The sequence below is a fragment of the Eptatretus burgeri genome, chromosome 6 (genome assembly GCF_056783735.1).
Source record: "Eptatretus burgeri isolate ZD-2024b chromosome 6, Ebu_testis_v1, whole genome shotgun sequence".
Lineage (NCBI taxonomy): Eukaryota > Metazoa > Chordata > Myxini > Myxiniformes > Myxinidae > Eptatretus > Eptatretus burgeri.
Genome location: NC_140966.1, coordinates 32,650,877 through 32,666,719, shown reverse-complemented (window position 1 = coordinate 32,666,719; position 15,843 = coordinate 32,650,877). Strand labels below are relative to the sequence as shown.

Sequence of the window (15,843 nt, the reverse complement as noted above, 5' to 3'; positions counted from 1 at the left end):
GATGTTTCCACCTCCATGCTTCATGGTTGGGATGGTGTTCTTGGGGTTGTACTCATCCTTCTTCTTCCTCCAAACACGGCGAGTGGAGTTTGAATTAAAAAGCTCTATTTTGGTCTCATCAGACCACATGACCTTCTCCCATTCCTCCTCTGGATCATCCCGATGGTCATTGGCAAACTTCAGACGGGCCTGGACATGCGGTGGCTTGAGCAGAGGGACCTTGCATGCACTGCAGGATTTTAATCCATGACGGCGTAGTGTGTTACTTATGGTTTTCTTTGATACTGTGGTCCCAGCTCTCTTCAGGTCATTGACCAGGTCCTGCTATGTAGTTCTGGGCTGATCCCTCACCTTTCTCATGATCATTGAGGCTCCACGAGGTGAAATCTTGCATGGAGCCCCAGACCGAGGGAGATTGACTGTTATCTTGAACTTCTTCCATTTTCTAATAATTGCGCCAACAGTTGTTGCATTCTCACCAAGCTGCTTGCCTATTGTCCTGTCGCCCATCCCAGCCTTGTGCAAGTCTACAATTTTGTCCCTGATGTCCTTAGACAACTCTCTGGTCTTGCCCATTGTGGAGAGGTTGGAGTCTGATTGATTGAGTGTGGACAGCTGTCTTTTATGCAGATAACGAGTTCAAACAGGTGCAGTTAATGCAGATAACGAGTTCAAACAGGTGCAGTTAATGCAGATAACGAGTTCAAACAGGTGCAGTTAATGCAGATAACGAGTTCAAACAGGTGCAGTTAATGCAGATAACGAGTTCAAACAGGTGCAGTTAATACAGGTAATGAGTGGAGAATGGGAGGGCTTCTTAAAGACAAAACTAACAGGTCTGTGAGAGCCGGAATTCTTCCTGGTTGGTAGGTGATCAAATACTTATTTCATGCAATAAAATGCAAATTAATTATTTAAAAATCATACAATGTGATTTTCAGGATTTTTCTTTTAGATTCTGTCTTTCACATTTGAAGTGTACCGATGATAAAAATTACAGACCTCTCGGTGCTTTGTAAGTGGGAAAACCTGCAAAATCGGCAGTGTATCAAATACTTGTTCTCCCCACTGTATATATATATGTATATATATATATATATATATATATATATATATATATATATATATATATATATATATATATATATATATATATATATATATATATATATATATATATATATATATATATATATCTCCAACCTTCTTAACAATCCTCTTTAAAAAGTTCTGTCACTCAAACGTTTGGGCCTCCCTATCAGCCTGATCTTTCTTGGCCAAACCACATACGTATCTTCGTAAGCATGCAAAGCCAGTTGCCAACTGGGTATCCTCCATCATGCAAAGTCGTTCCTTGGCACACCTGAAATTTATTCACCGACAAGGCCTTCATCTGCAGCTTTAATGAGTACTGCTCTCCCCTCTGGGATGTCTCCCCTGCCTCATATCTTCCCCAGCTTGACGCCATGCAAACCAAAGCCTTAAAATCATTGGAATCTCCCATGACATGTTTTTTGTGTCTTTGTCTTCCAATGCCTTCTTTGTGGTCTTGCAACCTTCTGCCCTTTTCATGCTCTGCCCCCCCCACCCCCCAAGTTTCTGCAGGGTGCAGGTGGTGTGCCAGTAACCCCCTTCTCGTGAAACTCTAAAAATCTAGATTTACTTCTCACTTCTTCGTTCCTCTTTTTTTTCCGACCTATGGAACCAACTTCCTCGGTCTCTTCAATCTCACTCTTCCCTCCAGCACTTTAAGACGGCTGTTCACTTCCATCCCGGATCACCCCCCATCGATGACCATAATTTTTTTTCTTTCCTCCCCACCCCACCTCTTTCCGGGTGTCCAGTTTTTTGTTCCACTTCTGCGATTGAGAGTTTGTAGCTGTGTCCACCTTGTCCACCCCCATGTGTCCTCACCTTTCCCAGCTCATTCTTCCCCACATCCATTATTTATCCAAATCTCCCTCTATTTTGTCCCACAACCATGCTGTATATGTCTGGTGTTGGCTTAATGGCGAGAGTGGTGGGCTTGGGTTCCTCAGGTCCTGAGTTCAAATCCCACTTGGCTGTAGAATTAACACCAGGTGGGGTTGACTCAGCCTGTCATCCTTCTGAGGTTGGTAACATGACTACCAGCTTGCTGGTATCCTGTGTCGGAGTGGCGACCTGTACAGGATTGTGCCCAATAGCCCAGGAGACTACTGAGGCAGCACCAACTCTCTCTGCACAGAGTATGGTCCCAATGAATGGATGGAACCATACTGTTTGTGTGTTCACTCCCCGCCTTTCTCTTGGTCCTTTTGTCTGTTACATTCTGATCCATTCTGTGTTCTCGCTCATCCATGAGCCTAAAAATTGGTGAGATGCTAATAATTGTGAAAGCCATTTTATCTACATTGCTGTTCATCTCATTTATACCCTCTGGATAAATGTTATGGTGGGTGTTTAAAAAAAAAACTTCTCTGAACCAGATAGAATAGTCCAAGATGCACATCATTTTATTTTTCCAAAATACAATTACTGTATTTGTAATTAGTATGGATTTTTTTTTCCGAATTATATAGTTGACGTGTCTTGGACTATTGTATCTCATGATGAGAACCTTTTTTTTTTTTACACCTCTGGGATTATTTCAAGTCAACTTGGCTGGGAAATCTTTTATTTTCTAATTGCTCATATTTTCAGGTTCCTTGCAAGATGCTGTCCATTTGAGATCAATACTTTCGTGACCATGGCATTGAAATGATCTGTTCCTTTGCCACTTAAGCATTTTATGAACTTTCTTGATGCTTCATACAAATTTTCTACATTTTTGCTTTGTTTTACGACACTGGAAAACTTGGATCAAATATATCTGTCAATATAGAGGCAGACTTATCATAAGTGAAATGATTGGGGCCAAAAATGGAGTTCTTTACTCTGTCTCTACAAAACCAAGATTAGGCCCATGATAGAATACTCGTCTCATCTCTTGGGCGGTGCTCACCTTTCTGTTCTAAACATTCTTGACTGCATCCAGGCCAAAGCTGTCAGATTGATTGACAACAGCTGCTTTACCAATAACCTCCAGCCTCTGACTCACTGTAGAGCTATTTCATTGCTGTGTTTGGTTTATTGTGATTACCATGGTAACATGGTTGCTGTTCAGCAGAATTGGCTGGTATCATCCCTCCAATGGTTGACCCTTGACAAACTTGCTTGGCCTATACACCTCTGTCGTACTATGCCACCCTGCATACCTGTAGAATGCAGCAACATGCATCCTCTTTCATTCCCCACACAGTAAGACTTATGATTTACCCTCCTCAGATTTTCCCTTCGACCAACAACCTCCAATTCCGAAGGACTCAGGTGAATTGATTTGTCTTATTAATTCTTACTTCCTTACTTTTTTTTTTTTTGCTTCTTCTGTTGCCACTTTTGTGACTATGGGCTGCCCCCCTACACTACAAAGAGGCATTTATAAAAAGTGAGTGGTCACCACTGTCGTGATCTAAACACAGAGGTTTTTTTCTGTTTAACATTTTCTGTCCCCTCCCACCACGTGGTCAAACAACTAGGTATCCTAAACCTGTGCCAGTTTTAAGTGCGGTAAATGATATGTATATTTTTTTTTTATCTAGGAGCTACAAGTAACGATTCTCAAATGGTGGCCAATATGGCGGACATGTGTGTTTCAAATGACTCCGAGAACAACACGGACAAGGATGAAATCTGCCTTTATTATCTGCGGAAGCACTGCCAGTACAAAGGTAAGTAATGGTTAAAAAAATAGTGGATAACCAGTTTATCCTCTACCTCTACCTTGTCAATACAGGTAGGCTACACTGCATTTATTCATCTTGAACATTTCCAGTTGTTTCTAAATTCAGACCCACATGAATGGATTCTTAAAACCTTCCTTGTGAGCCGTAACTCATATTTGGTTATTGAATGCTGATTAGTTTGACAATTTATCTTTAACATGGTCTATGGCCAGTGGAGATGTAAAACACACACACACACACACACACACACACACACACACACACACACACACACACACACACACACACATACACACAGACCAGGACATCACAAAAAACAGTTTTGACTTAACAAACAAAACCATTCACTTTTGGGGGAACTTTAGGTACCAGCAACGCCATATTTGCAAGCCTCATGTTGGCTTGATGGTTAGGGTGGTGGGCTTTGGATCTTAGGGTCCTGAGTTCAAATGCCGCTTGGCTGTTGAATTAAAACCAGGTGGGTTCAACTCAGCCTGTCATCCTTCTGAGGTCGGCAAAATGAGTACCAGCTTGCTGGGATGATTGAATCATTTGAGTATGTTGTGTCGGAGTGGCGACCCATTCAGGATTGTGCCCAATAGCCCAGGAGACTGCTGCGGCAGCACCAATGCTCTGTACAGAGTACAGAGTATGGTCCCAATGGATTTGGATGGATTTGGAACACTATCTTTGTGACATTTTTCTCTCGAGTCAGTGGGGGCATTTTAAGAGAAATTTCCCCTCCCCATGGGATTTCGACCCTTGTGATTTGGACATGTTCTATTCTCTAAGGACTGAGCATCAAGCGAGGAAGCAGTGCATACCATTTTAAAAGTGTTTAGAATGACTCGGACAGATCAGAATCCAATTGTTGACTTTTTGGGTTCAGAGCAGGCATGCTAATCATTGTGCTACATAGTTTGATTGTTATGTCATGTGTTTACCTTCACTGTGATGTAACAATGACAACTGAATTTTCAAAAAATAATTACTACTAGTTCTGATCGTTGCAAATTTTTTCTCTTGACATTCTTACATGAAAAAAATAATAACGAAATCCAATTTTCCAGCAATTTCTGTGGAAGCAGCAATGTCTTTCCTTTTATAAGTTCGCAATTGGCTTCGAAACATTACATGCTTGTATATAATGTGCAAAAAATTGTATTTTTTTTGTAAATGCAGACAAGTGCCAGTGTATGCACTTTGACCTGCCATACCATTGGCAATGGCATCCATGGGGGTGGGACTGGAAGGACATTCCCAACATGGAAGAGGTTGAGAAGGACTTCTGCAACCCAGACTATGATAGGTATTCTTAGTTTTGCTGAACACGTCACAAATATTCTACAGTTATGGTTTATCAATACTGTATATGCCTGGTGTTGGCTTTACGGCTAGGGTGGTGGGCTTGGGATCTTAGAATCCTGAGTTCAAATCCCACTCGGCTGCTGAATTAATACCAAGTGGGGTTGACTCTGCCAGTCATCCTTCCAAGGTCAGCAAAATGAGTGCCAGCTTGCTGGTATCCTGTGTCAGAGTGGTGACCTGTCCAGGATTGTACCCAATGGCCAAGGAGACTGTTTAGGCAGCACCAACACTCTGCACAGAGTATGGTCCCAATGGATGGATGGATGGATGGAATACAGTACTGTAATTTCTTATTCGGTTGCTAAATCTGAAAATGGGTGTTATTATATTATTTTATTATCTTTCATAGGTTGGGAGGATGGCCGCCTGTTGGCTATGTGAGTAGAGGAACTCAGCCGTCTACCCTGGGTTTGAATCTCGGCCCACCTGTAAAGTTTCATCCCGGTGTTTCACAGGCAGGGTGATTTATCAATTTGTGTGCCGTCAATCGGATGGACGTAAAACTTGGCATACAGTCTGCTGGCATTAGTTGGTGGACATGAAAGAGCCCACGGTGTCCTTCGCGAAGAGTAGGCGAGCTGTCGCCGGCACCCTGAACAAACTATCAAATCCTGCCCTAACCTTCAGAGGGCATTGCATCAGTGGTACAGCCACACCCTAAGCCAGTGATACTACCCTGCAGCCTTGTGCTGCATACAAAAGAAGAATTATCTTTAATACAGTACAACCTCACTTGTTATAAAGGGTTTGTCAATACAGGTAGGCTGCACTATCCTGGTGTTGGCTTAATGGTTAGGGTGGCAGCTTGGGATCCTTGGGTCCTGAGTTCAAACCCCATTGGCCACTGAATTGATACACCAGGGGGTTGACTCAGTCTATCATTCTTCTGAGGTCGGCAAAATGACTATCAGTGTGTACTGGTCGAGGTGCACTGCATCAGCGACACAGTCACGCTCCAAGAAATGATAGCTACCCCGGCAGCTAAACTGCCATGCGCAAGAAAAAGAAGAATGGTCTGCAAATGCAACTTCATGAGAACAAATTCATATGAAACAGAACAACACTCAGTAGAGCACATACCTCTGCCAGGCTGAATAGTTTTCATTTTGTAGTCCACTGATAAGCTGGACCTGTATCCGGACCTTAATCAAAATCAGATTGGCTTGTTCTTATCACCTACCAAATACGTCCACCAAGTTTTGTCATAATCTGTCCACAACCTTTTGAAATACTGTGCGATACAGCAAACCCTCAAATATCGCAGGGTTTACATTCCTGAAAAATGTCGCGAGAGTGGAAACCAAGGGCCAATGGGAACAGGGGGTTTCGTTTTTTTTTTGTTGTTGTTGTTGTATACCTTGTTGAGGCATGAGGTGGTCTTTCGGCTATTCTGAAAAAAATTTTTTGTCACCAAGTCTGGCATATTATGTTTCTTGGTCTTATTTTGTAGGTTCGTACAGTACAAAAATATTCGACTGGGGAACCTTCTCAAAAATTGTCCAAACTATGAGAAAAATGGCATTTTCCAAAATGGCCGCCATCAATTTTCACGAAATTCATTTTCAAATTATCTCAACTTCTAAACCTGCTAGAAATAAAATTTATGTATCTAAACTTAGGTTTTTGGTGTCAAGGAATCCAATTAACTACATATCAACTACATTTGCTTATTTGTTTATGAAAAAAAATCAAAATGGCCACCATTTTAGTGCCAAACGCATATTTTGCGACACATATGTCAATCCAAAGCGATTTTCAAAGATAGTGTGCAAATATATTATATTTTATATATTTGCAGGTATGGCGAACATAAGATGGGATGAGTGTGTCTGCCATGGGTACAGTTCTGCACCAGGGAAGGAACAAACATTCACAGAAGGAGCCTGGACAAAACTATGTGATTCTGCAAAGCGACGAAAAGACCATGTGTTTGATCAACTACGTCCGTACATTGAAGAAACTCATCCATTACCAGTCAAAGTATGCAGTATCATCCGTCACCAGCATTGCTACAAGTCCTACACATTAGAGAAGGCGATTTCGATAGTCGAAAGGAAAAGAGCTGCCGATGCGACTTTCACAGATGATGGCCAAGGGTGCTCACCGCAAAAGACTCACTGCACCCCATACAGACTTGGAGAAATGCATTATTTGTCAACAACAATTCATGAAAGACACACAAGATCGTCGCAAACTACACCCAGCAAAACCATTCCCACTTCAGACTACAGTAGAGAAGTTGAGAGAAGCTGCCCAAACAAAAGGAGACACGCGGATTCTGTATCAGTTAGGTGGTGGTGCACGTGGTGGCGATGATGCGATTGCTGGTGATGTTCTAAAACATGACTCCTGTTATAACAAGTACATCAAAGCTGTCAGGAGTCAGGTGACGAATCCAATGACAAGTGGTTCTGGTGAAGCTACTGAAGCATTTCATGACATTGTTTCTTTGATACAGAAGAATGTAGTTGAAGATGTGGTCGTGTGGGACATGGGTACAGTGCGCAATTTGTACGCTGCATCTCTCGATAAACACCAAGTTGATTCAGATCAACATCCAAACTTGATCAAACACCTTAAGGAAAAGCTAGTGAAGCACTTCAGAGACCAACTGGTTTTCCATAACCAGCCCCAGAAGAATGCGCCACAACTTCTCTTCAATTCTGGGCTTGATGTCAGAAAATTAGTGCACGATTTCCGAGCAGTGACAACGGTGTTACAAGAAGAACAATTCGAGAAGGAAATCACTTCATCAACATGTGATGTCCCAACACACATGCACGATGCCTTCATGCTCGCTTTGCAAATTCATCGTGAACTAAAGAATGTGGCGAAAACAGAATGGCCACCAACACCAGACGAATGTACACGTGCCAAAAGCAAAGTCCATGACGCCACCTGTACTCTTTAATATGATATCCTGGATCTTGTCCGGTCGTGGCGAATATACAGAAGAGTACACTGATGTTGATGAAACCCATGAGACGAAAGTCATGTCCATATGCCAGGACATTCTGTATGATGCTAGGAATGGCCGTGTGCCAACTCCAAAACATGTGGCTCTCGCAATGGCAATCCGCAGAGTCACTGGTAGAACAGACCTTGTAACTATGCTCAATGGCTATGGCCACACAGTTTCTTCGAGTAAACTGCAGGAGATCGAAACAGCTATTGGTGAACTTCGTCAGCATGATGGAGAAGAGAAACTACCTGCGAATATTGTAAAAAAAATGTTCCAGTGTCTTTTGTATTTGACAACAATGACTTCAGTGAAGAGACACCGTCCGGTCACGGCACAACTCATTGTACCAACGGAATCATCTTGCAAGCCAGAGTTCTCACGGCCAAGTCTGAACCGAAGAGCCAAGGTCAAAATAGCACAGGGGTTGAGAGGCCTACACACATGAAAAAACCAAGGTCCTTACCATTTGTTGAGAGGGCCCTACTTGATTACCCATGTGCACCTCGATGTGGGCCAGACCATGTCGTTGATGCAGCTACCATTGTTACAACTGCCACCATGTCGCTTGACGGGACACATGACTTGGATATGGCATGGCTGTTAGCACGTCTTCAACCAGACTTGTCGACCCCTGACGAGATATATCATCAGGTATGTAACTAGATCATACATTTCAAGTTTGAAACAAAGTCCTCAATAATATTGTCTTAATAATGTACACTCGTTATGTCCATTGTATAACATAGCATCCCATATATGTAGATTTCCTGTGTTTCTTTCTGTTAAAAGGTAGTACCTGGCTGGAGCCGCACCAACCAGATGTTACAGAGCAGTGATTATGTTTGGCTACCTCACAATGTTGGGTACATGCCGGTCATAACTGAGTCGCCCAATGACCTGGCCACTGTTCTGACAGTCCTCTCATGCCATGGACATGGTTGACACAGTGGACTACACGTATGAGACATCTACTGGGGATGGACAACTGTCTGTGATTGTGACCATTGACCAGGCTGTGTATGCCAGAGCAGTAGAGGTAAACAACAATCCACACCTGAAAGATGACCTTCACCGGATAGTTCTACGACTCGGAGCATTCCATACTGGTCTGAAACACATGGATGTCATTGGCTGTCGCTATGGAAGTGCTGGACTGTGTGATATCCTTGTAGAATCTGGCGTTGTTGTTGAAGGCAGCGTTGATCAAGTGCTGAGTGGTAGACACTACAATCGAGGCATCAAAGCATTGAAGACAGTGTATGAAGCTATGTGGCATCTTCGATGGGAGGCCTATTTGAGGTGGCAGAATGACGAGGATTTACCAGAATCCCCTGAACTTCAGTTGTCGGTGTCACAGTTCTGGGCAGAACCGTCACTAGTATCATTTGAGGATCTGATTTCATCGGCAGATTTCTCCAATCTGAAGGAAGAATTTGATCGCTTCACAGAGTCATGTGGTCCAAATGCCCAGTTCTGGTCCGAGTTCATTGACATGGTCGGACTTCTCCTGTGCTTCCTTCGTTCAACCAGGACAGGCAACTGGCTTATGCAACTGGAATGCCTGTAAGAAATGTTGCCGTGGATGGTAGCCTATGACCGCACGAACTACAGCCGCTACCTACCAGTGTACATACTGCAGATTAAATGCCTGCCAGAAACACATCCAGATGCCTACGAAGAATTCCTAGCTGGAAACTTTGCAGTTCAGTGCAAAGAAGGCAATTCATTCAGCAGAATCGCCCATGACCAGACGATAGAAGTTACGATCAACAGGGACACAAAGACCAGTGGAGGTTTGATAGGAAAAACCCTACGTCACGAGAGGGTCAACCAATGGATATGGACTGTGGCTGACAAGGCACAGTTCTATCAATGTAGTAAGGATTTGAGTGGTATGAGTAGAGCTGGCGTTGAGACACACAAAGATGGCTCAACAGCTCGAGTCAAGCATGATGAAGAGGTCGTACAAAAGGTGATGTCAACTGTTAAAAATCTAGTAGACCCCTTCACTCACCAGGAGTTGATCACCCATGTTTCCTCGGGAAAACATGCAACACATGGAATCGAGACGGATCTCCTGACTGCAGGACAAGTGGGACTGAAGGAAGTTCATACATTTGCTAATGATCGACTTAACCCAGATGGCGATGTAGACTTCCACGGTCCTCTGCCTAAGATAAAACTGAGAACATTTGTGTCGTTCACTCAGAAAACCAAGGAAGTCACAAAGAAAGATTATCACCAAGAAACAACAGCCGTCTTCGCACAGCTGTATGATTGTGGGCAGAGAGGTAAAGTGAACCATGACGAATTGTTGTCATATGAACTGACGAGTGTTCCCAGATCTCTGGCAGACCCAGACGGTGCCAAGCTAAGTGCAGTAAAAGCAGATCTGCTGCACATACTGAGAGATGAAGCAGAAACTGTACCACTCCCTCTGCCACCCAACACAACACACATTGGATCCAAAGAACACGTACGATCATCTGGCACTGCAGGTTTTCAAGTTGCTGCTTAAAGGAACAGGGAATGCAGCCATTGTTCACTGGGTTGTGGATACATATCAATTGGTCTCCATAAAGCATGCCGAGCATGCACGGAGAGATGACGTCGTAGGTGTACTCCACTACAGCATCAAGTCTGTGAACCAACCAGTCCCCAAGCAGTATAAGAAAGCTCTACGATGTGGACCCTACAAGGAGGAGTTCCTCACGTTCCTGCTGAAGATGTGGACAGATGATGGAGATGGTGAATCTGTTACACTGCTAGCTAACAGAACAGTGTACGTTACATCAGGCAAGACATGCGTCCGCTTAGCCAGAAGTGATGCAGGATGTAATGCTAGCATGCCACAAGATGACCTCACGTGTGACCATGAAGAGGCCAACAGCCGTCTTCTCCTGCATGCGAAACATGCCAGCTTAGAGAGCGATACACCAATCCTGATCAGGTCACCTGATACAGATGTCTTGGTGCTGTCGGTTTTCCTCTGTTCCAAAGAACAACTACCACTGCTCTTCAGAGTACAGAAGAACAAGGCGTGGTCATACATCAATGTGACCATTATTGCTGAAAATCTAGGTCCTGATGTATGTGCTGGTCTACCTGGAATGCATGCATTCAGTGGATGTGATTCCACAAGTGGTTTCGCTAGACATGGAAAGAAATCATCACTGAACCTTCTGGAAGGAAATGGCGAATTCTGCCAGGCCATGAAGACACTTGGAGAGAACTTTGATCCAGATGATGAAACACTGAAGCAGACAGAGAAGGCGGTATGCCACCTGTACCATTCATCGCAACGTAGCAACACAAACAATGTACGCAGTGAAAAATGGAATCGACACACAACAGATATCACCAAGCTACCTCCATGCCATGACAGCACAATTATGCATATCTGCCGAGCGAACTATCAGACTGCTGTCTAGAAGAGAAGCCTGGAAAGAGAAATGGAAGCCCCTTCCCCGCATGGCCACGGTTGGGCTGTACATAGAGGCGTCATATCCATTGTTTGGATGTCCCAACCACGTGCAACTAGTAAAGTGCTGGATCTCGTCAAGTGTTCTTGTAAATCTTCCACTCCGTGCAGCACGAAGAGATGTCGATGTAGACAACAGAGACGTGCGTGTATGGTCGTATGCATGTGTAGCGACGACTGCTGCAACACAGAAGATGTTGCCACAAGTGACGACAGTGACATTGAATGAATGCATTATTTAGACATTGGAAGAATGCATGTACATATACTACAAAACACTTACACTAAATGAGTGCATGTTCCGGTGCACAGATGATTTTGTATGATTACCTGCCAGTAGGCTAGTGTATATATGATTGCGAGTTATTTGCCTGTAATGTATAATAAATACTTTTTGTTGAATTTGTCTTCGTCATATTTACATAAAACATTTAAGAAAACAATCGGTGATTGTAACAGCATTTATACAATATGGAATATGCCAATCTGGAACTTAATGGCAATACGAAAATGAATACAAACAGCATTGTATCACTATCCCAGAATATCCATGATGAAATTGTATTTGGCATTTAAATGCCTCCATTTTGACTTATTTGACAAAAAGAAATGATTATAGGTAGTTGAAATGTATGTAATTGGATTCCTTGACCCCAAAAACCTAAGTTTAGATAACTAAATTTTATTTCTAGGAGGTTTAGAAGTTGAGATGACTTAAAAATTAATTTCGTGAAAATTCATGGCAGCCATTTTGGAAAATGCCATTTTTCTCATAGTTTGAACACTTTTTGAGAAGGTTCCCCAGTCTAATATTTTTTCTACTATATAAACCTACAAAATGAGATCAAGAAACATAATATGCCAGACTTGGCCACGAAAACTCATTTTAAGCCTCTCCTGAAAAATAGCCTCAGGACTAAGGGGGACATGAGACAAGAGGGACGGGAGTGGGAAAACTAATGCGATTCCTGGACTTCGAAGAGATATAGAGGAAGGTGGGCAGCAGCCAGAAATAAACACATCACAATTGACATAAACATGTAAAATAAATAAAAAGGATGTTACCATTGAAATAAACATGTAAATAAAATAAATACAGTAAAAAATATCCAAAAACACAAATGTTTTACCTTTGTAATTCATTCCAAAACAGCGAGGTGATTTTTACAACACAGCGGTGTGGGTGAGGATAAACATATTACGTACTCTGCCAGAAACAGAAAACGCAACACTTAGCTCGGGATGATTATGCTGCTTGATGAGGGAGGATTGAGGTTAGAAAGTTGTGGATGTAGAACTTGCGATGGCTGTTTGATCATCGGGAGCACGATGAAGGTGCCTGCTGTATTGTCACATAGAAGGACAAGACTATCCTTCACCACCTTCAATCCCAGAGCAGATCCTTCCTACTTGGACAGGAAGGTACGAAATGGCATCCTCTTCCAAGATAATTGTCTCTTCGGCGTTAAAAACCTGCTCCAGAATAAATCCCTTTGCCTTGGTTAGTTCCATGAGCTGCGGTAGGTAGGTTTTAGCAGCATCATAGTCTGCCACGGTTGAACTGGAGCCTTCGGCCCCAGGTGCCTTGTAGAAATTTTGGAAAATCTGCAATTATTTGTCCCATATCACTGCTCCTCTCAAAGGAGTAAACCCTAATGGTTTCTCCCGTACAATGGTCCACTCAAAAGCGTTGTTTTTTGTTTTGTTCTCGATCCAAACATTAAGCGTTTTTTTTTTGTTTTCCACATCCTTTCAATGAGAGTATCAAGGGACTGGAATGAGACCTTTGCACTTCACTGACAGGATCACTTGCATGGATATTTGACTAATGTTTACCGCACAGTTGATTAATTGATCCTGTAATGTCGAGCCACAGATGGCGCACTGTCATCTCTTGCCAGGGTATCGAACAACTTGATTGTTTTTTTCACAAAATGTCAAAACCTTTCTCTGCCTTTTGGCACAATTGATTTTGTCCATTGTTTTACGTTTAGGCACCATTATTAACTGATTGTGGCTACTAGATGTTGATCTCGTATTACAGGTTTCCGTTTGAAATTTCCTGTTCAATGACGATTAATAATTATTAAACTTGCCTTCGTTCCCATTTGCTGGTCTGATGACTACAATTAACGGTGCACAAGAAACAACAAAAGGTTCGTAATGGGAGGTAATACTACACGCGGACGCAAACAATTACTCATCTCAGTCAAAAAAAACAACACGATTGGCCAAAATGAAATACCATGCTAACTAAATCAGAACACAAGAGGTTGCTCACAATCGGTCGAAAGCCACAATATTTAAGTGTTTACTGTACAGTATATCATTTTCAGTCCCATCTCTCAATGGTGAAGAATCGCTTCAAAAACTAGAGTTCGAAAAACACGAAACTCCACATAGTGTTCAAGTATATACAGTACTTCCATTTTTATAAAATAATGATTTTAATGATTGTTCGAAAAAATCCAGAACTTTAGTGCTGTTGAAGCAGTCCAGAAACGGTTCCAAGCACCACCTTTATACACTATCCCATTCAACCTTTATTTAAATTGAAGTACACAAAATTGGAGGTTCTTGGAAGTATGATGAAGACAATTTGTGTTTTACAGTGTTAAAGTATATAATTCAATTTCAGTAAAGATTTAGAGGTTTAAAAGACATATAAATTAATTAATTCAGAGTTTTATCACCGTTTTACTCAGTGTCTATCACATCACCCGATCTAACACTTTACATTAGTTATTAATGCCTGTTCTTTGTGTCCTTTATCACATCCTTAAAAACAGTAAGTTTCCTGTTTGGAATTATTTTCAATTTTATTTGACTGCAAGGCAGGCTGACAAAATGATTTTTAAAAATCTCTCTCTGTGTGCATGTGCAATTGGTAGCATTTAGCAAAGGAAAGAACTTTTGCTACTTCCATATCAATTCCATCAACTCGAGCTCGGGGAAGAAAGGTTCTTTGCCCTTCAATTTTTTTTCATGCATTTACTCGGTCAGATACAACTTCTCATTTTTTTTGGTAAGGCAAAGAAATCATGCTGGGAAGCTTGGAAGTCATTTCTACCAGTGACTGAGGCATTAATGCATCCTACCATCAACCTGTTTGAGACGATAAGTGTCAATTTTTGTTACTGCAAACTCGTAGAGATCTTTACATGCATTCTTTGATGGTTCGTCATGCTCAGGTAATGTAAATGATGTACGAAGGGAACTGTTTTCACAAAAGATTGCAATGATGCATTATCTCTCTGACACTCTGGAAAATCCTCTTTATCTCTTTGCTGATGACTCCATCCTCTACCGTGCCATCTGTCATCCCTCATACCCGCAAGCAGCAGCTTCTTCACTCTCTGCAGATATGGGTAAAATCACAAACTGGTCCAACACGTGGAAAATGTCTTTCAATCCTGATAAATCTCACACTCTCACCATGTCTCTCCAAAAGAACTGTTTGGAAAACCACCCCATCTACTTTCTCAACAATCAGACTTTCTCAACTTCTACAACAGAAGAAGTCCTTTCATTCAAGCTTCTGGGTCTCACTGTCTTCCATGATCTTTCCTAGGAAAGCCACATTTCCAATCTGGCCTCCAAAGCCAGTCGCCAACTGGGCATCCTCCGTCATGCAAAGTACTTCCTCGGCTCACCTGAGCTCCTGACCACATACAAAGCTTTCGTCTGCAGCCTGATGGAGTACTGCTCTCCCCTCTGAGCTGGTGCTCCTGCCTCTCACCTTTCTCGGCTTCACGCTGTGAAAACCAAGGCATTTAGGATCATCAGTATCTCCCGCGATGAGGCTGAGTCTTTGGGCCTCTCACTCTCTCACCGCAGGCAGGTCAGTGGTCTTTCTGTCTTCTACCGTCCCCTCTCTGGTCTACCCCCCCTTGCTCTGTCTGCGATATGTCCCACCCCCCCCCCCCCATATTTTCGTAGGGTGCTCAAGGTCTGCCAGCAACACCCTTCTGGTAAAACTATCAAAATCACGAATCACTGCTCACCTTCACTCTTTCATTCCTCATTTTTTTTCCCTGCCTTTGGAATAAACTCCCACACTCTCTTCAATCCCATTCTTCTCTCCAGGTCTTCAAAACAGCTGTTCACCACCACCTCTCATCTTCCCACATCCAAAACCATGATCTTTTCTACCCCCGTTAATTCACCCCAAACACACCTCCTTCAAATTCCCTGCTTTCCTTCCCGAAAGTTCTATGTCGTGTGAGGTCCTGAAAGTCTCTGTGGTGTCCGTCTTGTATACCCCATGT

The 15,843-nt window shown here is 42.6% G+C and overlaps 1 protein-coding gene across 3 annotated transcripts in view; it reads left to right on the top strand.

Annotated features, from left to right (window-relative positions):
- The window catches only part of PARP12 (poly(ADP-ribose) polymerase family member 12), a 105,268-nt gene that overhangs the window by 39,469 nt on the left and 49,956 nt on the right, over window positions 1–15,843 (top strand). For 2 of the 3 annotated variants that reach the window (XM_085884512.1, XM_085884511.1), the window contains exons 4-6: window positions 3,307–3,348; window positions 3,621–3,749; window positions 4,947–5,073. In XM_085884512.1, coding sequence (XP_085740638.1) covers window positions 3,307–3,348; window positions 3,621–3,749; window positions 4,947–5,073 — 298 coding nt within the window. The remainder of the gene's footprint in view (window positions 1–3,306; window positions 3,349–3,620; window positions 3,750–4,946; window positions 5,074–15,843) is intronic. The other variant, XM_085884513.1, reaches the window with a different exon arrangement.